General features: G+C 36.5%; 1 protein-coding gene across 3 annotated transcripts in view; it reads left to right on the top strand.

Annotated features, from left to right (window-relative positions):
* AGO3 (argonaute RISC catalytic component 3) overlaps positions 1–25,528 on the top strand; it is a 99,124-nt gene extending 73,596 nt beyond the window's left edge. For all 3 annotated transcript variants that reach the window (XM_027864450.1, XM_027864449.1, XM_027864448.1), the window contains exons 10-19: positions 5,209–5,331; positions 5,675–5,808; positions 6,713–6,897; positions 7,539–7,698; positions 10,485–10,575; positions 18,668–18,862; positions 20,178–20,312; positions 22,185–22,286; positions 24,109–24,308; positions 24,971–25,528. In XM_027864450.1, the coding sequence (XP_027720251.1) occupies positions 5,209–5,331; positions 5,675–5,808; positions 6,713–6,897; positions 7,539–7,698; positions 10,485–10,575; positions 18,668–18,862; positions 20,178–20,312; positions 22,185–22,286; positions 24,109–24,308; positions 24,971–25,079 (1,434 nt within the window). In that variant the 3' untranslated portion in view covers positions 25,080–25,528. The remainder of the gene's footprint in view (positions 1–5,208; positions 5,332–5,674; positions 5,809–6,712; positions 6,898–7,538; positions 7,699–10,484; positions 10,576–18,667; positions 18,863–20,177; positions 20,313–22,184; positions 22,287–24,108; positions 24,309–24,970) is intronic.
* The last annotated feature ends 2,338 nt before the right edge of the window (positions 25,529–27,866 follow it).

Below are 27,866 nucleotides of genomic sequence, written 5' to 3'. Positions count from 1 at the left end.
CATGTACAACTAAGAAAAAAGTATATTTCTATTCCTACTCAATCTTCTCCAGAGGTCAATCATATCTAACTTTCTAAACTTTTATTCATCTCCTTAACTTCTTTCTTAATTATTTTATGGTTAGATTTATCTAGTTCTGAGAGGGGAAAGTTGAAGTCTCCCATTAGTATAGTTTTGCTGTCTATTTCCTTCTGTAACTCATTTAACTTTTCCTTTAAGACTTTGGAAGCTATGCCATTTTATACATATACATCAACATAGATATAGATATATGTGTGTGTATATATATGTATGTGTATATGTGCGTGTATATATGTATATGTATATGTATACACACATACATATACATATATATAATTGATGCTACTTTATTGTTGTTTTGTTTTGTTGTTGTGGTTTGTTTTTTTTAAATTTTGGAGGCAATGGGGATTATGTGACTTGCCCAGGGTCACACAGCTAGGTTGTAAGTGTCTGAGGCCGGATTTGAACTCAGTTCTCCTGACTCCAGGGCTGGCACTCTATCCACTGTGCCACCTAGCTGCCCCTACTTCATTGTTTATGTACCTTTCAGCAAAATGTAGTTTCCTTGATTATCTCTTTTAATTAGGTCTGTTTTTGCTTTTGCTTTATCTGACATCATGGTTAATACCCCTGCCTTTTTTTTTTTTTTTACTTTAGCTGAAGCATAATAGATTCTGCTCCAGCCTTTTATTTTAATCCTGTATGTGTCTTTCTGTTTCAAGTGTGTTTCTTGTAAACAGCATGTTGTTGGATATTGGTTTCTAATCCATTCTGCTATCTACCTCTGTTTTATGGGTGAATTCATCCTGTTCACATTCACAGTTAACATTACTTAGCTGTATATTTCCCTCTCTCCTATTTTCTTCTATTTATGCTTTTCTCTTTCATTTTACTCTGGCCCTTCTCAAAAGTCTGTTTTGCTTCTGACAACTCTGTCCTTTAATCTGCCTTCCAGCCCTTTTCTTATCCCTTTCTGCTCCTACTTCCCAGCTGGGTAAGATAGGTTTCATACATAATTGAGGGTGTGTGTGTGGAGGTGTGTTTTCTTCCCTCTTTGAACCAATTCAGATTTAGACTGAAGGTCAAGTGTTGCCCACCATGCCCTGCCCTGTTTTCCCCGCCACTGTAAAAGCGCTTCCTTGAGCACCTATTTTATGTGAGATTATTTATCCCATTCTTCCCCTTCCACGAGTGTATGCCTTTTTCTTATCCCTTCATTTTTTGAAGAAATAATCCCAATATAATTTGACTCACACCTGTGCTCTCCATTTAATGTGGACTCCTAACTACATTAATAATGATAATGTCCTTGAGAATTACATGTATCACATCTTCCTAATATAGGCACATAAACAGTTTAACCTGATTAAGTCCCTTATGATTTCTCTTTAATATTTGTCTTTTTATGCTTGTCTTGAGTCTTGTGTTTGAATATCAGATTTTTCTATTCATCTCTGATCTTTTCATCAGGATTGCTTGAGAGTCCTCTCTTTCATTAAATGTCCATTTTATCCCCTGAAGGGTTATACTCATATTTTTTTCTGGGTAAGTTATTATTAGGTGTAATCCTAGCTCCTTTGCCTTTCAGAATATCATATTCCAAGCTTTCCACTCCTTTAATGTGGAAGCTGTTAAATCTTGTATCATCCTGACCATCTTCGTGGTATCTGAATGTTTTCTTTCTGGCTGTTTTTGCAGTTTTTTTCTCCTTGACCTTGATAACTCTGGAATTTGGCTATAATTTCCTGGGAGTTTGTGTTTTGAGATCTCTTTCAGGAAGTGATCAGTGGATTCTTTCATTTTCTATTTTTCATTCTGGTTCTAAGATATTGGGAAAGTTTTACTTGATAGTTTATTGAAATATGATATCTAGGCTCTTTTTTTTTTATCATGGATTTCATATAATCTAATAATTCTTGAATTATTTCTCAGTTTATTTTTCAGTTCACTTGTTTTTCCAGTGAGATATTTCACATTTTCTTATATTTTTTCATTCTTTTGACTTTGTTTATTTGTTTCTTGATATCTCATGGAGTCATTAACTTCTACTTTCCCAATTCTGATTTTGAAGGAATGATTTTCTTCAGGGAAGCTTTGTACCTCTTTTTTCCATTTGGCCAATTCTGCTTTCTAAGGAGTTCTTCAGTGAATTTTTATACCTCTGTTACCATTTTGCCAGTTCTGTTTTTTTAAGTTATTATTTTCTTAAGCATTCTTGTGCCTCTTTTACAAAGTTGTTATTCCTCTTTTCATAATCTTCTTGTATCACTTTCATTTTTTTTTCCAATTTTTCTTCTACCGTTCTTTTCTCTTTCTTTAGCACTTCCAGGAATTCTTGTTGGGCTTGTGTCTTATTTGCGTTTTGCTTGTGGCTTTTTTTTTTTATGTTGTCTTCTGAGTTTGTTTTTGATCTTTCTTGTCGCCATTATAGATTTTTATGGTCGAATTTTTTTCTCCAGCCTATTTGTTGACATTTAATTTTATGTTAAAGTTGGGCTCTGCTTACCTGGGGTTTGGGGGGCACTGTTCCAAGCTACTATTTTCACAGCAAGTTCTGGGGGTTTGGAAATTTTGGGTGCTTTCAAGGTGATAAGATCCAAGTAGAGGTGCTCTTCTGGTCTGAGCTCTGGTCTTTACCCAGGAGGACCCCTCTTCCCATGCGGCCCCAAGCACTAGTACTCTGCTGCACTCTGGACTTGCAACCCAGAACTGCATTTAGGCAGTCCAACAGGTCTTGTACCAGTACCTGCTCATGGTCCCCTGGAATCTCTTTCTGACCAGTTTCCCAACTCCCTTACCACCTCTGGGCTGAGAGCTTGCCTCCAGGGCCCACCACTGGTGTTGATGCACCACATGTGCTCCAGGCTGGGCCCTACCCCAGTGTCACAGACCTCTCCTGCCAACCTCATAAATTATCTTGGGTTGGAAAAATATATCATCATAACCTTTCATTGGCTCTGCTGCTCTAGAATTTGATTTGACATATTATTTTAAAATTGTTTGGAGGGGAATGTTGGGAGAGTTCAGCTGGGTTGTTTCCCTTACACCACCATCTTGGCTCTGTCTCCTGTGAATGACTTTAAATGTTAAACAGAGGCATTTGGGAGCTTTGTGAGCAAAAGAATATCAAGAAGGTCAAACTTATGCTTTAAAAATTTCATTTTGGCTGTAATGTGGAGAATGGATTAGGAAAGGGGGAAAATAAAAGTAGGGAGACAAGAGTCAAGACTGTTGAGGGCAAGAGTTGATGAGGCCTGAACTGAGATGGGGGAGATGTATGAGGAGAGAGAGAAGAGGTAAATAGAAGGGACAACTGTAGAAGTAGAGACCATAAAACTTTGCAAGTGCATATGGGGAGTGAGGAAAGGAAAGAATAAAGGAGTGTACCGAGATTGTAAAGCTGGATAATTAGAAGGATAATGAGTAGTACCTTCAATCGAACTACTACTACTATTACCATTCTGTTAAATCTTGGTAATGAAAAAGAATGTGGTGTAGTTGAGAGAGAGAGGCTGTACCAGACTCTACCCATTCCCATATTAGACATTGAAATTGCTCTCTTATTTTTTTTGCAGTTATGTGTGTTGTTGCTATGAAAAATCTGAACAGATAGCGGAAATAGAGAACTAATATTTTCAGGATATATTCCCAACGGTATAATTATTGGGTCAAATGATGTGATTATTTTGTAACTTTTACTCTACTGTCAAATTGTTCTCCAGAAAGATTCTATAAGTTTTAAAATTACAGTAGTGAACAAATCTACCTGTTTCTCCACAGCCCGACCATTATTGAGTTGTCTTTTTTTTTTCTTCATTAATTGGGTGTGAATACTTCAGAATTGGTTTAATTTATATCTCTTTTATAATTAGTGAGATTGGATATGTTTGCAAATGGTAAGCATTTTGTATTTCTTTAATAAATTATCCATATATTTTGAGCATTTATCTATTATTCACTAGAAGTTACCTTTATACATTTTTAAAAGAGTTCCTTGATCTATATCTTAGCTTTTTAGGTGTCCCTTTTACCATAGATTCCCAAGCTGTCTTTTTATTGTTGTTGCAACTATATTTCATTGTACAGAAATTTTTCATTTTAATGTAGCTGAGTGTATCTACCTTATCTTAATTTCCTCTTTTTGTTGAATAGTAATAGGAAATCCTTTCTCCACAATTGAGATACATATATTCCATTTTCTTCCATCTTTTAAATTTTTTTCATGTTTTTAAGTCTTTCATCTAGCTGGAATTCACTAATGTATTATATTTTATTGATTTATTTTTTGTTTGTTTGTTTTGGTGAGGCAATTGGGATTAAGTGATTTGCCCAGAGTCACACAGCTAGTAAGTATTACATGTCTGACACTGGATTTGAACTCAGGTCCTCCTGACTCCAGGGCTGTTACTCTATCCACTGTGCCACCTAGCTGCCCTCAAGTATATACTTAAAACATAAGGATTTAAATCTGTTTTCAACCAAGTTGCTGAGCAGTTTTCCCAAGTACTATTATTAAATAATCCTTTCCTCAGTTTTTATCTTTATAGGTTTGTCAAGTCAATTTGATTTTCCTAATTTTATTGTTTTTCTTTACTGTGAGAGCAGTTAAGAAGCTTATTTGGAGGACACTTAGTTATTACAATACGGTACAGGTGTGAAAGGTCCAGTTTCACACTAGATTATAACTGTGGTATCTTTTAGTTTCTGTGATTGCAATAAAATTTCATGTCTTGCCAGTAAATGTCATTATATAGAAATCTGTGCATATAATCAATAACTTGTATTGTTATGTACCATAAAAATGAAGGTTTTTTTAGTAATTAAAAAAAAGAGGGAGGAGTCAGGAAATTTAACCCATTGAGTCGTTAAAGAACTGGTGATGCAGAGGCACTTGTTTGTTCACCATTTTCAGATATCTTGAATTTATTAAGAAAAGAAGCATTATGAAAATTTAGTGGCCATATTTGGTGTGTGAATAAATAAACTTAAGTATCAATGTGACATTTTGATCAATGTTACTATTTCATATTGTAAAATTTTGTGAAAATTGTTAGATCCTTGACATTTATCATGCAAAACAAACCTTGAAGCACAGGCTTAACATATTGAAACAACTAATTTCTAAATACTAAGTGATTAAATTCATCTTTTCTTAACAATTGCAAAAAAAATTTCTTCTGTCTTTAGGTGAGAAGTGCAAATTATGATGCTGATCCATTTGTTCAGGAATTTCAGTTTAAAGTTCGGGATGAAATGGCCCGTGTAACGGGACGTGTACTCCCCGCTCCTATGCTGCAGTATGGAGGACGGGTAAAAGTTCTCACTTTTCTCTTCTTCTCTCATATTTCATTTCTCAAGAGTAGAACAGAAGGATAACTGAGTTGGGCTGGCATTTTAAGTCTTTTCCTAGCTCCTCTTTGTTTAAAGTGATAGTAGATCATTTTCAAATAAAATTGTTATAATAGCTTTCACTTAGATCATTCTGCTATGATTCTATTTTCTATTTAGGGTCAGAAAAGAGAAACCAGTTATTTCTTGGCATAAGGTGAAAAGTTTCTGTTTTCATCAAATGGTGCATCATTTAAATAGGTGATAGATGTTCTTACTATCGTTTGGCCTTAGTACAAATTTATCTTGTCTTGTCTTTTTGTAGAATCGAACAGTAGCAACTCCAAGCCATGGAGTATGGGACATGCGAGGGAAACAGTTCCACACAGGTGTTGAGATCAAAATGTGGGCTATAGCTTGTTTTGCTACTCAGAGACAGTGCCGAGAAGAAATATTGAAGTAAGATATTTTACTTTCTTATAGCCTTTTGGTCTTAATTTGATTTTAAAATCTCTAGCTACATTTATTTACCAGTTTTGTCTTGTTCTCTCAATACTGAATATGCTTGATTATGATTACTCTTTGAAATGAGTTATAATCTGTCAGTCTTGATTGACCAGCAGATCTTAAAGACTTAAATAATCGATTGCTAAAAGATTTCTTCGATAGCTGGTATCAGTTAAAATTGGTGAGAGAAAACACCTCCAATTTTATCTCAGTATTTTCAATGATTTTTTACTGTGGCTTTCTCTGTGTCTCTTGGCTTAAAGGGAAATCTTACCATATTTTGCTCTATAGCTATCATTCAAGTTCACCTTCTTCCTATTTATCAAAATTGTTCAACTTTTTTTGTTAAACCAAAAACAAGGTTCTGGAGTGTTTTGTTTTTTAAAACCTATCTTCCGTTCCCTAGTCATTGTTATTGACCCATGTTTAAGGAGGGACAAGGTCCTTGATTGGGGACCTTTTTTATTTTGGTTCAACTGATTTAAACCTCCAATAAATACACATTTATTTTAAGCTAAACACATTTCTGTTTTCCATCTGAGCTTTCCCATGTTCTTTTGAATTGGATTAAAGTGCATCTTACCTTACTGAGCTTAGAAAAATCATTAATATGCAAAAATGCAAATGAAATATAAATACAAAAACATTTTTTTTTTACTGTTATACAGTCTTGTATTCCTTTAAAGCCAAGATTTTTGCCAGTTATCATTTTCAAATGGTTATCCATTCTGATTTTTCTTATTGAACAGATGGTGGTCTGATTCACTTTACTCTTCATCTTATGCATTACACTTTTATGTGATATATCATGTTGTTTCTAGAGAGAGTTAATACATTCAAAGGTTATTCTCTGAAGGGGTTTCACAGACCAGCTCCGTAAGATTTCCAAGGATGCAGGGATGCCCATCCAGGGCCAGCCTTGTTTCTGCAAATATGCGCAAGGTGCAGACAGTGTGGAGCCCATGTTCCGGCATCTCAAGAACACCTACTCGGGACTGCAGCTTATCATTGTTATTCTGCCTGGGAAGACACCTGTGTATGGTGAGAAATTAATTTAATGCCATGTTTTAATTCAGTTATGTTATTTATTCTGGTCTCTCCTTCACCTTTCCAGTCTTCTTTTACTGTACCGTTTCCTCTGTGATCCAGGGCCACTGGCCTTCTTCTGCTCTTCTCTCAAAATAACTCTTATCTCCTGACTCTGGGCGTTTTCACTGTCCATCCTCCATCCATGGAATTCTTTCCATCTTCTCTACCTCCTGGCTTCCTTCAAACTACCTTTTCCAGAAAGCCTTTCCTAATCCCTCTTAATTCTAGGGCTTTTCCTCTATTAATTATTTCCTATTTATCCTATATATAACTTGTTTGTGTGTAGTAGTTTGCATGTTGTCTTCCTCATTAGATTGGGAGCAGGAACTGTCTTTTGCCTTTCTTTGTATCCTAGCACTTAGCACAGTGCTTTTGCACATAGTAGGTTCTTAATAAGTTTTATTGACTGACTGATCTTCAGTTTTTTTTTCTTTAAATATAACTATGTGCTAGGGACAGCCTTAAAATCAATCTGTCATTTTATTTTAAATTTAAACAAGTAACATTATGATGTGATAGTAGTATATTGCCAGCATGATTTCAAGGTTATGCTTTTGATTTTTCCTAATGAGATATGTGTATTTGCTCTTCAGCGGAAGTGAAGAGAGTAGGAGACACACTTTTGGGGATGGCTACTCAGTGTGTTCAAGTGAAGAATGTTATAAAAACATCTCCTCAAACCCTCTCAAACCTGTGCCTAAAGATTAATGTTAAACTAGGAGGAATCAATAATATCCTTGTACCTCATCAAAGGTAAGAAAATTTAATAATAAATATAATTCTATAAATGACCCCAGTTGGTTTTGCATTGCCATAACCTATCAAAGATAATTCCAGGAGAAATAAAAATATTTAATTCTGCAAGTATCCCCATTAATACAGAGATACTTTGTAACATTTAAAGTTTCATCAAAAAGTTTTTATTAAAATCCTTTTGAACTTTAGCTTCTCTTTCATTTTGAATACCAAATAAGAACTCTTACAACAAGTATCTGGCCATAAATTATTAGGAAAATTAATAGTATTCTACTTTGTTTGGAAGGATAAGCAGTTGTCATCCTCAAAAAGCATTTTCAAGTGACAGGGTGTACACATTCATGTTCTAGGTGCTGTATGAAGAGAATGGCATAGCCACAGCTCACTGCATTCCAGAAGTATGACATTTAAATCCAGTCTTTTAGTGAGGCAGAATGGGATAGTGAGAAAATCTGAATTTGGAGTCAGGAGACCTGATTCATATGGACACTATAGCTGTATGACTTTGGACTAAACATTTCATTTGAGTGTCCTGTTACTTTTTTTTTTTTTTTTTTTTTGGCTAGGCAATGGAGTTAAGTGACTTGCCCAAGGTCACACAGCTAGTAAGTGTTATGTGTCTGAGGTCGAATTTGAACTCAGATCCTCCTGAATCCAGGGCTGGGGCTCTATCCACTATGCCACCTAGCTGCCCAAAAGAGTTAGCTCTTTTTTTTTTTGGTGAGGCAATCCGGGTTAAGTGACTTGCCCAAGGTCACACAGCTAGTATGTGTCAAGTGTTTGGTCTGAGGCCGGATTTGAACTCAGGTCCTCCTGACTTCAGGGCCGGTGCTCTATCCACTGTGCCACCTAGCTGCCCCTTCCTGTTTCTTATTTATAAAAATGTGGATAATATTTGCATTACCTACTTCATGGGATGAAACATAAACATACAAACATAAAGTGCTATAGAAATAGGAGGGATTTTAAAATAGTCATTGTTTTAAACTTATGTGGTTTTTTTATTTTCTTAGAGTACAAAATATGTGATAGTGATATTTTCTCCAGTTTTCTCTTTGAGGTGAAACATTGGTTTTTTTATTTTCCTTTATATCTTTAGGATTATATCTTGGGGTGAAGTGTCAAGGTAACATGATTCTGAAATGATTTTCCAAATTCATTGCCATCTCTACCATTAACCTGATAGACATTAAATAAGATATTACACCTGCCTTCATGGAGCTTAGAATCTGGGGAATTTAATGTATACATAAGTAACTTGTTTAAGTACTTTGTAAGGTCTCTGAATTGAAATCATTCCTAACTCTGGCAGGCAGGGCATAGGTAAGGGATTAGGCAAGGCTTCATTGGAAGAGATGTAACATTCGAGTTTGGTTCTTAAATTAAAAAGACAGAGTAATATTTTAATAGCTATTCCAGGCAGAGGGAACAGAGCTAAAACATGGCTGGGAAGCACAGGACAGGTACACAGGACTATCAACAAGCATTTCTTTGCCATTTTTTAGTTATTTTTAGTCATGTTTGACTCTCCATGACCCCATTTGGGTTTTTCCTGGAAAAGATACTAAAGTGGTTTGCCATTTCTTTCTTGAGTTCATTTTACAGATGAGGAAACTGAAACAAAATGACTTGCACAGGGTCACACAGCTAGTAGGTTGTTGGATTTGAACTTGGGAAGAGTCTTCCTGACTCCAGGCCCAGCACTCTATCCATTGTGCCGTTTAGCTGCCCCAAACATTTCTTACGTGTCTGCTATGTGCCAGGTCCTGTGCTTGGTGTTGGCGGTACAAAGACAAAAAAGGAAAGCATTCTATCAGAGAAGACATGGACTAAGTGTGTGTGCATATGCGTGTGTATATATATGTATAAATGTGTGTGTGTGTATATGCAACAGAATAAAAACATGGTAGTTAAATACAAAAAAGAAAGAGGGCGCTAGCAGTTGAGGAGATCGGGAAAGGCTTTGTGTAGAAGGTGGTACTTGAGCTAAATCTTGAATAGGCCTATGCATAAAATCATAAGATATGGATACAGTGAATGTAAATGTGTTTTAACAAATTCTAAGAATATTTGAACTAATGAAGCCCTTAGTTCTTAGTTTCAGAATAACTCAGGAGAATCTGGGGCAGGGATGGGGAGGAGTGGAATAAGTAATGGACTAGAAGCCAGAAGATGTGGCTCCTAGTTCGGATACTTACTACCTAAGTGACTTTAGAGAAATCACTCCTCTTTGGGCAACAGGTCCCTCAGATGTAAAGAGAGGAAGTTAGATTAAATGCTTTATAGTATTTCTTTACATAAAGTTTAGGATTGTACTACAAAAGGTGATAGATAGTGAAAATATAAAAAGATTCAAAAGATATTTAGATAAATTGGTAGATCTTATATCTGTAAAAAGTTACTTAAGGGAAGTTGGGAATATTTAGGGTAGTTTCCTAGTCTTTTGCCAGTGTCTTCAAGGGTAGCTATAATGCTTCTCCTTATTACCACTGTCATAATGTGAACTTGGGATCTTTCATTTGACTTAATGTAACATTTTTTAAAATATTGCTGTGGGATAGTGAAACATGAATTAAGCAAATAAAAAGTTTTCAGTAGAACAGGCTTACCAAGCAAACTATTCACAGGCTTTTTTCACTTGTGTAGTTTTTCTGTGCATAACAGTTTTCCCCATTCTTAGTGGGCAGATCTGTAACTAAATAGCTTATAACTCATTAGAAGTAGCCTAAAGTATGTTCGTGTATAAACATATACACACACACATTTTTTTTTTTATCTTAAAGACCTTCTGTGTTCCAACAACCAGTGATCTTTTTGGGAGCAGATGTCACTCATCCACCTGCTGGTGATGGGAAGAAACCTTCGATTGCTGCTGTGAGTTTCTTCTTTTTAAATTTTATTTTTTTTATTCTGAACTTAAGTACACATACAAAGTAGAACACAAAAGGAGGAATGTGTATGAAGTTGTGAGTCTCCATTTCATGCCACTGGCTTTGTGAGTTCCTTTCTGCTTCTTATGAGCTTATCAACATTCTTAAAATATCATTAGATTTACAATGGATTTGATAAATTTCAGAAATTAACTTGCAGTTCTCTGGTGTATACCTTGTTTGTTTCTACACTATGTTCTGGTTATCTCTCTATAAAGGCTTTAGATTTTCAGTTAATGGTTTTTAAATTGTTTGACAAAGTAAAGGAAGTTGTCTCTTTACTGTTAAACAGCACTTTATACTTCAGTGCCTCATTGGATCCATGATTTCCTCCATATGGGCATTTGATTCACAGTATAAATCCCAACCCATCTATGCCCACTCATCCTATATAATTCATGTCAATATCTTTCTGTAAATTAGCTTCATAGATGATCTATTCAATATGCTAGAGGCCTTCCTCTGATTTATTTAGTATTTCATGGACAGCTCTACATTTTGGCTCTTCATCTGTTATCCCCCACTCTTACTTTGTCTCTAGTACATCTGTTTTTCTCATTGTGTATTCCTTGATGTCTTTAACTTCTCCTGCACAAGTAATCTGCTCCAATCTGCTTGTATCTACCATTTGTCTTTCCATTGCCCTTTATGTCACCTGCAATTGTGATTCTTCTTGTGATCATGGTGTTCCATGATCTACAACTATATGGCATCACAAAGAGAGCATTGGTATTCAAAAGATAGGATTTTGAAACATTGAGCAGATTGGGATCATTAAAAATGCTATGTCCAAATGTTGTCCAGCCTAACCTCCTCCTTCCATTCTAGGAAGGATTTCATTCTAGGCCCAGTTCACTATCCATCCATAGTACTCTGTCCAAGAGATGCATATTGATAGACTAACTTAATGGGTTGCTCATACAACCACCTATCATAACCTGAGCAATATACATTCTTCATCTACTTTGTATTTCATTTGTGGGTAGCTAGGCTGATCTCTTTTGAGTGACTGTGGATGTCTTTAAGAAGGCAAGGCTCAATATAATCAGCATAATGTCATCTGTAAACAGGAATATCTGGAGAATCTCAATAAGGAACACCTCCTCTATTTTGACTTTGCTCAGGGTATCTTCCATGACTGGTGAACATGGCTCCCTGTTTGATGCCTCGCTTGATGTTGATGATCAGCAGTCACTGAACAGAGTTACCTTGATGGCTATATTTGGCATGGAATCTTCTTGTTAACATACATGTGAGAGATAAATTGGGAAAAAACCTCGAAAGACTACATTTTGTTCTCCTAATTAGAATGTGGTTTTGTGGCTGGTGTTTTTTGTTTTTTTTTTACATAATCAACAAATAGTAGATATGTCAGGATGTTATATTCACTGTACTTCTGCCAGTTGTATGACTCAAGATGTACTCTCTTATAGAGAGTCATCACTGAAAGCCTGTTTGTTCTTTTTTCTAGTTCATGGGTGGGGAACCTTTTCATGTTGGAAGGCCGCATTAATATTTAGCTGTAATCAAATAAGGTCTCATTCAAGAGACTTCAATTAGATATACTTTAAAATGTATATTATTTTATAAATATCTGTGTACTTAGTAAGTTTTAAAAATGAAAACAATTTGTTAATTTTAAAGTTAACTAACTTTTTGATGACTTTGTTGTGTATGCTTCTTGTTGGAAAGCATTTGAATATTTGGTTGCAGCATGTAGGTCTGCAGTTTCAGTTAATCCTCTAGATCTGTATCAGTCATTTATGACGTTAAAAGCATCTTGATTTGGATTAGGTAGGAGAATTTAGATTCACAGCAATAAGTAGTTGAAAAGCAAGAAAGCATTTTTCAAGTATGTTGCCAAAAGCATGGGTATTCTACTACATTTTTCCATGTTTCAATTGGATTTTTCTTTGCATCGAACGATGACTTTAAAATGTCATCTACTGAGAGCTCAGTCAATTCCATTTGTAGTTCTTTAGGTGCCTTGGTGATATCAACTAGGTGAGGCTGAAATGCTGATTTAAGTGTGATGTCATGATTCTCAAACTCAGTGAACCTTTCATTGGATTCTCCAATTAATAGGTTATAACAGCTGCATATTCTTCAAATGATTCCATATATCATCCAGCTTATCAGTGACTTTTGCTGACTGGGGAAAATGTTCACCCAAAATTTCCTTTTGAAGAAGTGTTTTGAAAAAAGATAGCTTTTTTCACAATGCTTGGATTTTTTTGCTACATATCATATATAGACTTAGTTTTACCTTGCAAAGAAAATTTAAATAGTTTTTATTGACATATCACACAGAAATCAGCATTCCTATGGAAATATTCTTTCAGTAATTCACATTGCTGATTCTGTTCTTCATAAAATTTAACTATCTGTTCTTGCAGAGATAAAATTTTGGCTAACACCTATCCCTTCGATAGCCAAAGCACTTTAGAGTGATGTGGCAAATCATTCAACTCATCGTTCAACTTTAACATGTTATGAAACTGATGATGCCATGTTGCATTTGCACAAATGTAGTTAACAATACTTATAACTTGTTGCAAAGTGTCACTTAAAATAGTAGCTTTAGCCCAGAGATTTTGCTGATACGAGATACAATGAAAAGAAATGAGAGCATCTGGATCTGTTAATACTTTTTTTATCTGTGCAATAAACCCTTCATGTTTCCTGTCATGGAAGGTGCACTGTGTCTGTACATACCAAATTTACTAAATTCAGTCCAACTTCATGATATTTATCTTGAAAGTTGTTGAAGATATCTATTCCCCATGTTCTGTTCACTAGAGTGCTCAAAGCGAGTAACTCTTCGTAGCAAAGAAAATTTTCTGTTATGATCCAAATGAAGTATAAAACCTATGTTGAGTCAGTAATATCAGTTGATTCATCCAAAGCGATTGAATAATATATATTTTCCTTTTGAAGTATTGCATGAAGTTCTGTTAATTTGAAGACTAATTCCTGCTGCCAGTCAGTTATGGTTCTCCTTGAAAGAGGCAGTTGTTTATATTTTGAAATGTTATTGGGGTCTAAGCATCCTACAACTTCGACAATGCATTCTTTTACAATTTCTACATCACTGAAAGGCTTCCTTTTTTTCCTTAGTATATAAGCTACTTTATAAGTTGCTTCAGTGACATTATTTCCAGGTCTTATTGCTGCTTGAAAGAATTGTCTTTGCTTTTGCTTTTCATCTTTTAATTTCTGCAGTCTTTCTCCCTTTAATTTAAAATATTTGTGGTCCTTATAAGTGTTATAATGTTGATGAACACTGAATTTTTTTCTTTTTTAAAAATTTATTCATTTATTTTTAGTTTTCAGCATTCACTTCCATAAGCTTTTGAGGTTTAAATTTTCTCCTCCTCCCTCCTTCCCCTCACTTCTTCCAAGATAGCATGCAGTCTGATATAGGCTCCACATGTACATTCATATTAAACATTTTCACATTAGTCATGTTTGTAAAGAAGAATTAGAACCAATGAGAGGAACCACAAAAAAGAAGAAACAAAACAAAACAAAAACAACAACAAAAGAGAGGGCAAATAGTATGCTTTGATCTGCATTCAAACTCCATAGTTCTTTCTCTGGATACGGATAGTATTTTTCATCATGAGTCTTTTGGAGTTGTCTTAGATCCTTGCATTGCTGAGAAGAGCCAAGTTTATCAAAGTTAGTCATTGAACAACATGGCTGTTAATTTGTACAATGTTCTCGTGGTTCTGCTCACTTCACTCAGCATCAGTCCATACAAGTCTTTCCAGATTTTTCCGAAGTCCACCTACTCGTCCTTTCTTATAACACAATAGTATTCCATTCCATTCATATACCACAACTTGTTCAGCCATTCCCCAATTGATGGGCATCCCCTCAATTTCCAAGTCTTGACCACCACAAAAAGGGCTGTTATAAATATTATTGTACATGTGGGTCTTTTTCCCATTTTTATGATCTCTTTGGGATACAGACCTAGAAGTGGTATTGCTGGGTCAAAGGGTATGCCCAGTTTTATAGCCTTTTGGGCATAGTCCCAAATTGTTCTCCAGAATGGTTGGATCATTTCACAACTCCACCAACAAGAGCATTGAATTTCTTTAATGTTGATATTGAAGTATCACAGAGCAAGCAGATCATCTTATCTTTAGCAGAAATAAGATAATATTGCAATTCCCAATCCTCATTAAAAAATCTGTTTTCTTCTTTCAGCATTCTCTTGGGCTGCTAAGCAGACAGAATTTAAAAATACTGTGGAGCTGTGCAACTATTCACAAATTCCACTTCAAACAGAAACAGTATACTATTGTCAAAAGCTGATAACAGACTGGTGTACTCGACCCCCATAAACTCTTGCCAACTAGCCTCATGTGTTAGTAGTGCCAGTCGGGCGGGGGAAGTTAGAGCTAAATAATGAGTGTAGCAGTCGTCAATTTAGCCCTTATGGCTTACTAATGTTCTAATTGTGCTGGTCAATCTGGGAGGATTATTTCATTAAAACTTACTTTATTCTTTGGTATTTTAAATATGTTCATTTTAAAAATAAAAAAATATAAATGATGAACAAAAATGTATTAATAAAAATAAAAGGATCTATTCCGTAAAATTTGAATCAGTCAAAAAGCCTCACTTAAGGACCTAGAAGGCCACATGTGGCCTTAAGGGCACAGGTTCCCCGCCCCTGTTCTAGTTCATCATGGATATACTATATTGTATAGGTCATTCTTGTGCGTTAAAACACACACTACAAAATATTGGCGTTGATTCTCATGGTTTATGTTAAGTTCTGAGACATACTTTGTGTTCTTAAGAAATTTACTGTAATAGAAAAAAATGTAAATGGCAGGAATACAAAAGGCTCATTTTGGTGATCTTGTTCATGGGTCATTTTCTTATTTGACTTTTAAAATCCTTCTTGAGCTCCTCCCAGAAGACTTTTTGGGCTTGAGACCAGTTCATATTCCCCTATGATGTTTTGGATGTGGGTATATTGACAGTGTTGTCCTCTTCTGAATTTGTGCCTCGATCTTCCTCTCCCCATAATAAGAATCTATAGTCATTGTCCATTCCTGCTTTTTGTACATGGTGTTTGCCTATTTCGTGACTTTAAAAAAAAAGTTGAGTTCTCCTGCAGGAGTGAAGGAAGCAGTTAGCCAAGCTTCTTTTCCTGCTCACCTGGGCCTTGCATTTGAATATTTGGCTCCTGCTCACCCAGGCCTTGCACAAGGATATTTCACTGCTGGTGAATGTTTGTCAACCTTGAGTTTTGCCTCCTAGGGTTGTGCTTCCCATAGTTGTGTTGAGGCACCAGCTGATTTGGCTACTGGAGAAGACTGTCGCCCATGGTGGTTTTCTGAGTTGGTGTCTATCAGTTCCCCTCCTTGTATTGAGGTTCTCAGGGGGCCTGATGCTGGCACTTGCCTGCTCTATCAACCTGGGTCTCAAGATCTCCCCTGGTATGCTCAGGTGGGACTTGCTGCTGGCTTGCTGGGATGCCTCCTGTCCTATACTGCTTCCCCTAACCCAGAGCGAGAGGGGCCTTTCCCATTAATACCCCAAGCTTCCTGGGCTACAAGACTGCAGCGCCCTGTCTTTTTGCTGGCTTAGGGTTTTTCCTGGATCGATATTTTCTGGGTTTTCAGAGGTCAGTAAGGGAGGGTAAGAGTGACTTAACTTCTTACTCTGCTGTCTTGGCTTCCCAAAGCGGAACCTCATGGGTCATTTTCTATGTGTTTTATAGATCTGTAAGGAGCCAGCATCTTTTCATATAAAATACATGCCTATTAAATGGCTATTGTCATTTTGTTTTACAAATCAAAATAGATTTGTAAAAGTAAATTTCTGTTAAATATGTCCAAAATTAAAGTGATAGGTGGTGATGATTGAACTTTATCTTGATCAAACATAAAGCACATTGGTGGTTTACTTGTTTTTTTGTGCTAAACAGGTAGGTATAGTGAAATATAAGACTCCATCCACATTAGAAATAAGTGGTTATAAAGAAATCATCATTCATTAAAAATAGGAAAATTAGATGATTATTAATCCAGAAATGGGAGTAGATCCGTGCTTCACACCATATGTTATAATAAATTCTGATTAAATCAATAAACATAAGTTTTTAAACATGTGGGGGGGATTATTTCATCTTCATGATTATGATAACTTTTAGAGAAATGGAAAAAATTACTGGAGACAAACTAGTTGGGCCGCCTTATACAGAAAAAAGGTTTTACTCAGCAAAAAACAATGCATCCCAAATAAAAAGCAAAGCAGGTTGTAAAGGGAGGACCTTTGACCTAAATAAATGTCCTAATAAAAGTCAAATCTCCAGAATCTGTAACTCTGACACATTAATAGAAATAATACCTATTCCCCTGTGAATAAGTGATCAAAGATTATGCAACAGGCAGTTCTTGAAAGAATTAACACGTTATTAATAATCACCTGAAAAACCGTTCCTACTCTGTAATCTGAGAAATTGAAATTACAACTTTGAAGTGAGGCAGTTATTTTACCACTTGTCAAATTGGCAAATATAATAAAATTTGCTGTTGGTTGGAGGTATTGGAAAATAGATATGAAGCTGTGAATTGGCTCAGTCTCTTTGGAAAGTATATTTAGGCATTCTATAATGAACTACAAAACATCATAGCATTTAACCCAGTAATCGTATTTCTAATTAGGACTATTCCTAAAGATGTTATTAAAAGAAAAATACATATTTGTAATAGCCTTACTTACGATAACAAAAACTGGAAACTAACTTCTATGTCTAGTGATTTGGGAATAGCAATGTAATAGAATATTACATTGCAATAAGTGACAATACAGCAAAACATGGGGAGAAAAAGTCTGTATCTGGTTTTACTTAATTTTTTCTTACAAGGGAGGCTAGGGGGCTGAACATTAGGGGAGATTATTATGGAAGTGATTCAGGACAAAGAAAACAGAATCAGGAAAATTACTATGACTAGGGGAGGGAGTACAGCAATCTGATAAATTTATGGAATAAAAAATGATTGGAGGAGTCCATAGGAGCAAAATAAGTGACAAAAAACTTCCCCAAAATTAGAGCTTTCCAGAAGTGAAGCTGGCTTCCTTGGTAGGTTTTTACCTATTAAAGGTCTTCAGGTGAATGCTAGGTGACTACTTGCAAAGGTGTTATTCATTCTATATCCATTCATGTATGGATTGGATAGATGGCCTTTGAGGTTCTTTCCCAGTTCTGAAATTGATTTTATATGACAGTGTTATTGCTCTTTTGTTAAACCTTTTCATTGGGAGTTAGTAGTTTTGTGTTTAATTGTATTTCTTATTTTTTACATCATTAAATTTATATTTTAAAGAAAAAATCTTTCAGAGTGATGCTTCTGTAGCTAGTACTGTTTAATGGACGTTGAGGCAGTTATTAGTGGCAAACTATCTTTTTTTTTCATTATTTCCTTTTTCTTCCACTCATCTTCTCTGTCTCCCAGTTTTTCTTTCTTCATTCTTCCTTTACTTATCCTGTAGGCTTCCTAGTGGTGCCTGTCAGTAGTGTCCATCCATCGTTGGTAGCATGGGCTGGGGAAATGCAAAGTTCTATCCTAGGCTATATATAATAAAGAATGCCCATATTTCTTTTGCATTTCAGTTTACAAGGTGCTTCACATTCAGTATTTCATTTCCTTCACAGAATGACTCTGTGATACAGTCGTTATTGGGGTAATATTAGTCATATTTTTAAATGAGAAAGTTGAGTCTCAAAAGTTTTGATTTGTCTGTAAGCATAAGTGTTGGAGCTAAGATAAAACCCACTTCCAGCTCTGAGTCTCCATTGCTTTTTGTGTTACCTTGTGCTGCTCAGAGGTTTGTAAAACAATGAAGAATACACTCTTCCAGTGCTGTAATTTGTAAGGTTACATTTGGGTCTTAATTCTCTTAATTAGAAATTATCTAATGCTAATTTGTATAAGGAAGATACTAATTTGTAGTAATTCCACATGACTTTGTTGGTCATTTCTTCATTTTCTTATTCATCTTTTTTGTAGGTTGTAGGCAGTATGGATGCCCACCCAAGCAGGTATTGTGCCACAGTAAGAGTTCAAAGACCCCGACAGGAGATCATCCAAGATTTGGCCTCCATGGTCAGGGAACTTCTCATCCAGTTCTATAAGTCAACTCGATTCAAGCCCACTCGCATCATCTTTTATCGGGATGGTGTTTCTGAGGGCCAGTTTCGGCAGGTGAGCTGCCCAGAGGATGTTGATCCAGGGATGGACCCAGAAATGGTGCCTATGTAATGAATTCTAGCTGTCTAAAAAATGTAGAGTTGAGAGATCATAAGTGGCTTTAAATTTTGATGTTTCAGTATCATTTATTTTTGGAATGACCAGTAGATAGATTTTGTATGGTTTTGATAGGTGTGAGGAGCATACAGTTTGACAGATGGGATGCCATTGTTCCTTGAAGCCTTTCCTGATCATCCTGCCCCCCCGCACTTCATCAGAAATGATTCTGCCTTTCAGCTTACGCAGTGCTCAGTTTTGTACTTCTTTAATGCATTTAGTATGTAATGCCACATTTAGCTACATGTTTTTGTCTTACCCTCTACTAGATTGTAATCTTCATAAGGGCAAGAATTGTTTCCTACTTAACTTTTTGTCTTCCTTTAACTCAGTGTGCTACACAAAGTTGGTAGTCAGTGAAGAAATTTTTTTTGTTTTTTTTTAATTAATTTATTTTGATTTATCAATAATCACTTCCACATGCTTTTGAGTTTAAAATTTTTCTCCCCCTTCCTCCCCCCCACCCTCCCTAAGACGGTGCACAATCTGATATAGGCTATACATTTACATTCATATTAAACATATTTTCACATTAGTAATGTTGTAAGTAAAAATTAAAACCAATAGGAGGAATCATCAGAAAGAGGAAACAAAACTCAACAGAAGAGGAAAAAAATAGCGATTCAACTTCCATAGTTCTTTCTTTGGATGTGGATAGCATTTTCCATCACGAGGCCTCTGGAGATGTCTTAGATCCTTGTATTGCCAGGAAGGGTTAAGTTTATCAATATTAGTCATCACACAACGTGGCTGTTATTGTGTACAACATTCTCTTGGTTCTCCTCACTTCAGTGAAGAAATATTTAAATGATTATTTATGTACCAGGCATGGTGCTAAGCACTGGGAATACAAATACAAGCCAAAAAGAGAGAGAAAGAGAGAAAATGTCAATGGCCTTAAGGAGCTTACATACTGTGGAGAGAAGAGGAATACATAAGAGAACGTTCTGCAATGGGGGGGTGGGGCTGTGGGGGGAGACTGATCTAGACCCTTCCTCAAAATGGAAGTCTTGGGAGGAAAGAGGCCACAGGGTTGGAGGGAGAAGGTAGAGTAGCTTGGTGGCAGAGTCTGAAGAGGTATGGTGAATAAATGGAATAAGAAACTAAATTGAAAAAGGGGAAGAGGAAATAAGAAAACTTAAGTATAAAGCATTCTTTTTGATGAAAGATATACAACAAGTACCATTGACTTTCTAAACTTTCTCTGATATAGGTATTATATTATGAGCTGCTTGCAATTCGAGAAGCCTGCATCAGCTTAGAGAAGGACTACCAGCCTGGCATCACCTACATTGTGGTGCAGAAACGCCACCACACACGGCTGTTTTGTGCTGACAGAACCGAAAGGGTAATCTTGCATCTGGGACAGTGTCATCAATCAGGCACACATTGCACACCATTAGCTTAGTTCTCACAACTTGTGACATGTTTGGGGTGATCCTTTCCATTTAAATCACCCTCTCTGCCTTTGTGGAGTGGTGATTGTGTATGTGGAACAAAGTGTGGGTACAGAAGCAATAGGCTCAGAGGTGTTGACAGAGGTGAATAACCCTTTTTAGTTTCTAATGTTTCTAACAACTGGATAAATATTAAAAATTCATTTTGTTTTTAAGTTAATTTGAAAACATTGTATATCTATTTACAAACTGTTGGTGTTCAAATATTCTGAAGAAAAGGCCTAGCCTTTAGAGAGCTATAGTGTGCTATACTCTCTAGCAGAAGCCAGGTTATAAAAAAGAAAACTAAAAGCCTGCTAGACTGGTTCGTGTGTAATATTAATCCGTTTGCTGCAAATTAACTTTTATATCAAAACTCACTTTGAAATTAAAATAATTAGGGAAGAAAAGCTGCCCAGGTGCAACAGTTGCCTTGTGCTGTATTAGACAGAAATCATCACAGGTGGTATTCTCATGTATGCATGGCAGGAAAGGGCAGGTTTACAGAGCTAGAAAACTAATAAGCCACTGGGAACAAAGAAAGATATGGGGAGCAAAAGGCAAATGTCACCCTCTTAGGAAGAAGACTGCTACGGCAGCAAATCAATATCCTTTAACAAGTGGCAAGTAAGTAGTCTAAGGACTTTAGATACCAAACTGTCTAGAGCCCAAAGCTGTTAATACCTGAAGCATAAATGAGAGAAGGCTAAAAGCTTCTCCATAAAGCAAAACAAATGAAGCCAGAGTTAAATTAACCAACAACTCATAAAAGGAATGAATTTTATTCACAAAAGCATTTCGTCTATATCTAGATGTTTATATTTCATTTAGTTTTACTCTAAATGGTATTATTTACTCTAAATACCTTTTCCTACTGCCCCACCAGCCCTGTAATTTCAACAATGTAGTGAACTAGCAGCAAGGGAATTCCTTCTGCCAGTACAACTACCAAGGCAGCTACTCTGCAGCTTAGTTGGAGAGAGTTGCTTGGGACACTGAGCAGTTAAGTGATTTCCTAGAGCAGGAATGGGGAACCTGCAGCCTCAAAGCCACATGTGGCCCTCTACATCCTCAAGTGCGGCTCTTTGACTGAATCTAAACTTCACAGAACAAATCCTATATGCCCTCGAGGCCGTAGGTTCCCCACCCCTGTCTTAGAGTCATATAGCCAATTTGTGTCAAGGGCTAGAATTGAACCCAGATATTCCAGACTCCAAAGCCTTCCCTCTGTTCACAATGCCAAGCTACTTTTCATCATTTTAAATTAATAATTATGCTTGTGTTTTTAAGAAAGAGCTTCAATGGCTAGCTCATGTTAATCTATATGATACACACATGGCAAAAAAGACACCTAGCCAGTTAGCTCAAATATCCACAACCCATGGCACTTAGAGTTTAAAGGATGGCATATATCTAATTTTCAAGCCTTATTATGCCTAAGAGAAAAAAATTGCCTCTGAAGTGCTTAAAATCTCAATTGGAAAATATAGTGATGAGAAAAAAAGGTATGGGGATGGAGAATAGCAGAACTAGAAATAAAATAATGCTTCATGCCAAATGCTCCATAGAGGAACCCTGGGAGGGAGGAATCCTGGCTGGAGTGATCCCTGGCACCCTACTGGCCGGAGGACCAGAGATAAGTAACTATAGAAACCTGAGACCCAAATCCTAGACAGAAGAACTCAGATCTGCCTAGGCAGCAGACATGTGTCGTTGATTTATTTCTGTCTGATGTACAATCGTGTTATTTATGTCTTGTTTACATTTTGATGGGAAAAAAATAGGTTGGAAGAAGTGGAAACATCCCAGCTGGAACAACAGTAGACACGGATATTACCCACCCCTATGAGTTTGATTTTTACCTCTGTAGTCATGCTGGAATACAGGTAAGCCTTTTGTATTTTGACATATACTTGTAAATATCAATAATCATTTCTTTTTTAAAATGTTAGCTTCTTAAAGGTAAAATTTTGTTGGTCATTTAATATATAGTTATTCAGACTACATTATGGCTTTAGGTGAAATTACTTCAAGTGTCTTTTTCTTTCAGGAATACTTCAGTATAATTTCACATCTTACTCCGGGTGAATGCATTCCCACAGGCTTTTTTTAAATCTATCTACAATATGCAAAGTACAGGTGATATTAACAGAATTGAGGAATGATCCCTGCCCTCACATCTGCTTATAATGAATAGAGAGAAATAGAACATACTAATGTGTTATACTACATGTGACTATAAATGTAAAATTGGAAGAATAAGAGTAATACAAAAGGATTTGCATGGTTCAGGGAAGAAAAGATGTTAGGGTTATGGAGGAGATGTGGAGAGGTGGCCTTTGTTGAGTGCAGCCTTGGAAGATGGGTGCAATTTGAAATGGTGGAAATAGGGTAGGAACACAGGCTTACAGAGCAGGGAACAGAAGGAACAAAGGTACCTCCAGGAGCAAAGTACCAGAGATATGCAAAGGATGATGAATAATCTCCTATGACACTAAGTCAGTGGATGTTTATTGAGTGCCTGTTCTGTGCCAGGCTCTTTGCAAGAAAGAATGTTTTTATTCGTTGTCTTTGTATTTCCAGCATCTAGTACAGTAACTCATACATACTACGTGGATTGTTGTTCAGTCATGTCTAACTCTTCATGACTCCATTTGGGGTTTTCTTGGCAAAGATACTGAAGTGGTTTGCCATTTTCTTCTCCAGATCATTTGACAGATGAGGAAACTGAGGCAAACGGGGTTAAGTGATTTGCCCAGGGTCGCACAGCTAGTCAGTGTCTAAGGCCAGATTTGAACTCAGGAAGATGAGTCTTTCTGAATACAGGCGTTGTATTCTATCCACTGCCACCTAGCAGTCAGTAAATGGCTAAGAGATGTCTAATTGATCCACAGTTTTGGCAAACTATCTTGCTTTCCTTTCCACTTACAAAACAGCCCATCTCTAGCCTTTGCAGAAAATATCTCCCATACCTGGAATGTGCTCCCTTCTCCCATCGGCTTCTTAGAATCCTCAGCTCCTCCAAAGCTCAGCTGAAGTGCTGCCTCCTGAGCACCGAGATGTTAGTGCTCCTGCACTCTTGTCCCAAGGTTACTTCATATATATGCTTTGTGTTCACTTATCTGTGTATGTAACTTCTTTAGGGCAGACCCTGTTTCATTTTTGTCTTCATAACCCTGGTGCCTTCATACAATGTTGGTGCTTCGTATGTTTATTAAATTGAAAGGCATGACATGGCCATATATGTGCATAAGGAAAATTATCCTGGCTGTAGTTGTTCATAAAATCAAAGATCTAGAACCAAGAGGGACTTTAGGTACCCTCTGATTTTACAGACAAGGAAACAGACCCAAGCAAGGTAAATGACTCACCCTCAATCACACAAGGTAGTTAAGTATAGCATAAAAGATGACCTGGAGAGAGGTAGAGAATGAAGGCAAGAGAGGCTGGGGCAGAAGGCATGTGCTAGGAAAATAAGAATGGGAACACGAAAGAGTAGATGAATTTAAAAGGGATTTGAAAGATTGGTAACTGGACCAGAGAAGAAACTAGAATTAGTTTTTACTAATGTAACAAACTGCCTTTTTTTTTTTAAACTAAAGAATTGGAGTTAAGCTTATGCAGTGGTGTGTGTGTGTGTATGTATGTATGTATGTATTGCTCCAGAAGTTTTTTATTCCATGAGAATTGCTGTTGCTTTTTGCCTAGGGTACCAGCCGTCCCTCACACTATCACGTTTTGTGGGATGATAACTGTTTTACTGCGGATGAACTTCAGCTGCTGACTTACCAACTCTGCCATACATATGTGCGTTGTACTAGATCTGTTTCGATACCTGCACCAGCGTATTATGCTCACCTGGTAGCATTCAGAGCCAGATACCATCTTGTGGACAAAGAACATGACAGGTAAAATGGAAAAGGACACAGGTATTGTTAGTCATCCTTTTGAGTATTTAGCACTGTGCCAGTCACGGACTAGGCACTTAATAAATGTTTATTGAATTTAGTTTTGAGCCTCTCCTCTCCCTCTCCACACTCAGTTTCCTGTTGTAGTGAACTAGTAAATTTTTTAAAGCTTTCTGTTTGACTATACAGGAAGAAATAGAGCCTAGAACTTTTCTACCTGATTCAGAAAATGGATTTGAAGTTCTTACTTACAGAACCCATAATCCATATATATTCTCAGAAAAATAATGGTATTCTCTGTTTATGAAGACTTCTGAGGTGTTGTAGCACACAGGGTAAGGTGAACTTAGAAGTTGTTCCGCTATTATGCCTTAGTATATATCTTTTTACTCTAGAGAGTTATCATTCAGGATGAAGACTAGCATTCGAACTAAATCAAATGGGTCTTATGATGCTAGGGCTATATAAACTGTACAAATTGTTGCTTTTATCTTGAACTCTGAATTTATTTGCTATGAACCTGGGGGTTTATCTGGTTTTTTTTTCCCTCATGAGTCATAACAACAGTGATACAATTATTCTACCTCATTATCCCAAGAGGGGAGTCTTCTCTCTCTAGAGTGTCCCTTGGGTTTACCTGTTGATTTTCACTTCTCTTACAGTGCTGAAGGAAGTCATGTTTCAGGACAGAGCAATGGTAGAGACCCACAAGCTCTCGCCAAGGCTGTACAGATTCACCAAGACACCTTACGCACAATGTACTTTGCTTAAAAAAAGGAGTCCAAGTGTACTCACTGAGGAAAAAACTGAAAATGAATTCACATACAATGTATGTTTCCAGTGGGGTCAGTTGAATGGGCATGCATACCTCCAGCCACAGGGAGGCCAGCCCTGTGGAGGGCCGGGGGCTGATCCTCAAATTGACGCACGGAACATTGTTTACTTCATCGAGGAACACAGCACTATTATGCAATATGAAACCAGCCAACTGCTTTTTGTGCGGTCTCCCATAGGAAGTATCGCAATCCATTTTTTTTTTCCTTGTAGTTTAAACCCTTCTAATGCCTTTACCTCAAGTTGCTTGGCAGCACAACTATCTTTGCAAAAAAAGAAAAAAAAAAAGAAAAGAAAATTATGGTTTAACAGATATACACCCACAGAAACAATCAAAACGATTGTTCAGAAGAAATGTGCAAAAAGTTAGTGTTATACATGTAAAAAGTGTCCATGTGTGTATTTTAAAATATGCCCATGCATACTTTGTGTGTGTGTGTGTATACATATACATATATGTCTGTATAGATAATAGATATATGGCTGTGTATATATTTTTATACCCTACTCCATTGGAGAGCATTCTCTTTCCCTCTTGCTCATCACATCCCTCTTTATTTTTACTTCTCTCCACCTCATCAACCTCAGTCCCTTTTTTGCCTAGTGCTACAGTGACATTTGCAAACTCTTTTCTCTGGTACATTTAAATATGCAGCATTGGCTGACTAGATTTTCATTTTTGCACACCCTCACAATTAGTTTAGCTAGTTGCTGTCTTTGTGTCTTAACACAGCTCTGAGTTCTCAGCTCTAGAAATCATTTTCATGAGGGGAAAATGCTTATATATTGACATGTGCGCGTTGAGCATGTGTGTGGATATATATACAAATATGGATTTTGTGTTTGCCGATTTGCAAGAGGTGCACATAAGCAGTAATAGTAGTAGTAACCTAAACTATTTTTAGCTGTTGTTTTTCCTTGTTAGAAGTTTTCACTGTTTTTCTCTGCTAAGCAATATGGATTTTGAAGCCTCTTGCGTTTTACAAATTGAATACAGATGGCCACCCCAGAAAGTATTCCTAAAGGGGTACATATTTGAAGTAATTAGAAATCTAGAATTGGAGGTCTCTCTGAAGTGTGAGGATGGGGAAGATGGATTTTTTTGCTAATTTACTTGCTGCCTTTCCTACTTTAATGTGACTTTCACATATACATATATATATGTGCATATATATATATATGTATATATATATGTGTGTGTGTACACACACACACACACACATACACAGTTTATGTGTGTGTATATATAAACATATATGTATGTGTCTTGAAGTTTAGCTTTTACTCTTTGGTATTTATTAGAATAATAATGCTTTAATTTAAAAATTGGAGATCATATTGGCCACATCCTTTTTAGAAATGTAATCATGTTTATTTTAAGAACTGACACCTTGTTTTTGCTATCTTGTAGTGCAATAAGCTGTTCTAAAGGAAAGTTGTGTCTGCTTGGATGTATTGTAGCAGCCTTTGTACCACTCACTGGGCTAGAGAGGCACCTCCACACTTTTAAAAGGGCAAAGTAATACCCAAAAAAAAAGCCTTAATCTCAGAAGTGCTGTCACCTGTGGGCACACAGGGGACGTTCTGGGTAACTTCACAGTGATGGTGGAAGGCAGTGGAACTGCATGCGTTGAGGTGTGCGCTTCTCTGTTAGGAATGAACTAGAGCTTTGAGTTCTAATAAAGGCCAGTGCACAGTTCAAGTTTCAGAACACACTGAAATGCCTTCAAAATGACCGAATGTTTGGGATTGGTTAGGTTTAGTTTTCAGGCATCACATTTCCTGATGCCCATTTTCATTTGACTGAAGTGAATCAGGAAAACTTCTTAGTGAACTAATAAACCATAGGCACTTTTTTTGCTTAATCATTGTTACAAATTCCCTTTCAAAATTAGGGTGTTGGTGACTTAAATACTTCATTTCATTTTATAAATACATGCTAAGGGCTGGGATATAATATAAATAAGTTAAATCACTGAGATGTGAAATTTCACAAAACTCTTAATACCTTCATTCCACTTTAAAATGAAGAAAGGACTATAAAGCTGTCAGAACTGAGCATTCAGTAATAGGGAATCAGGGGAGCTTTGCACTTTGTAATTCTTGAGAAGCATTTTTAACTGTTTTGTTTGCACTGGTTCAGAATATAGATACTGCTGGTAGTTGATAATGGGCATTGCTGTTATCCCAGCCCTTTAGAATCCCACCTGTTCTCCACATGAAAACCAATAGGTTTAGTTCTTTAGTTTGTTTCTTATACATAACCCACTTATTGCCAATTCACTGTATTTTGAGCCTAAAATCTGAGCCCATTTGCTCCAAGAGGCATAAATTCTTTGGTCCCTCTTTTTATGCCAGAAAACTGAGGAAGTACTGTATTTGGTGCATCATTTCTATGTTGTATTGAAATGTATGTAGTCCCATTCACAACACTTGTCACCAATAGCTTTATATTGCAGTGTGTATGCTGTATACATCTATTTTCTCACAGTTTTCCCAGAGGGGAAAATGTATACTGCAAAGACATGAATTTTTAATAATTAAACTTGCACTGGACATGGTTGTGTAGGTGGGCAAGAGAAGGAAACACAACAGACCTCTAAATGATAAAGGGCCAGATCTCTGTGGCTGCTGTATATTTCCTTTTGTTAATGAGTCCAGTGGGAAGAACTCTAGGTTCTTAAGTAAGCGTTATAAGCATCCCTCATTTACAGGGAAGACATT

The sequence above is a fragment of the Vombatus ursinus genome, unplaced genomic scaffold (genome assembly GCF_900497805.2).
Source record: "Vombatus ursinus unplaced genomic scaffold, bare-nosed wombat genome assembly UNPS02014775.1, whole genome shotgun sequence".
Classification (NCBI taxonomy): domain Eukaryota; kingdom Metazoa; phylum Chordata; class Mammalia; order Diprotodontia; family Vombatidae; genus Vombatus; species Vombatus ursinus.
Note: the sequence above shows the minus strand (reverse complement) of the source record. Positions and strands in the feature narration are given on the sequence as shown.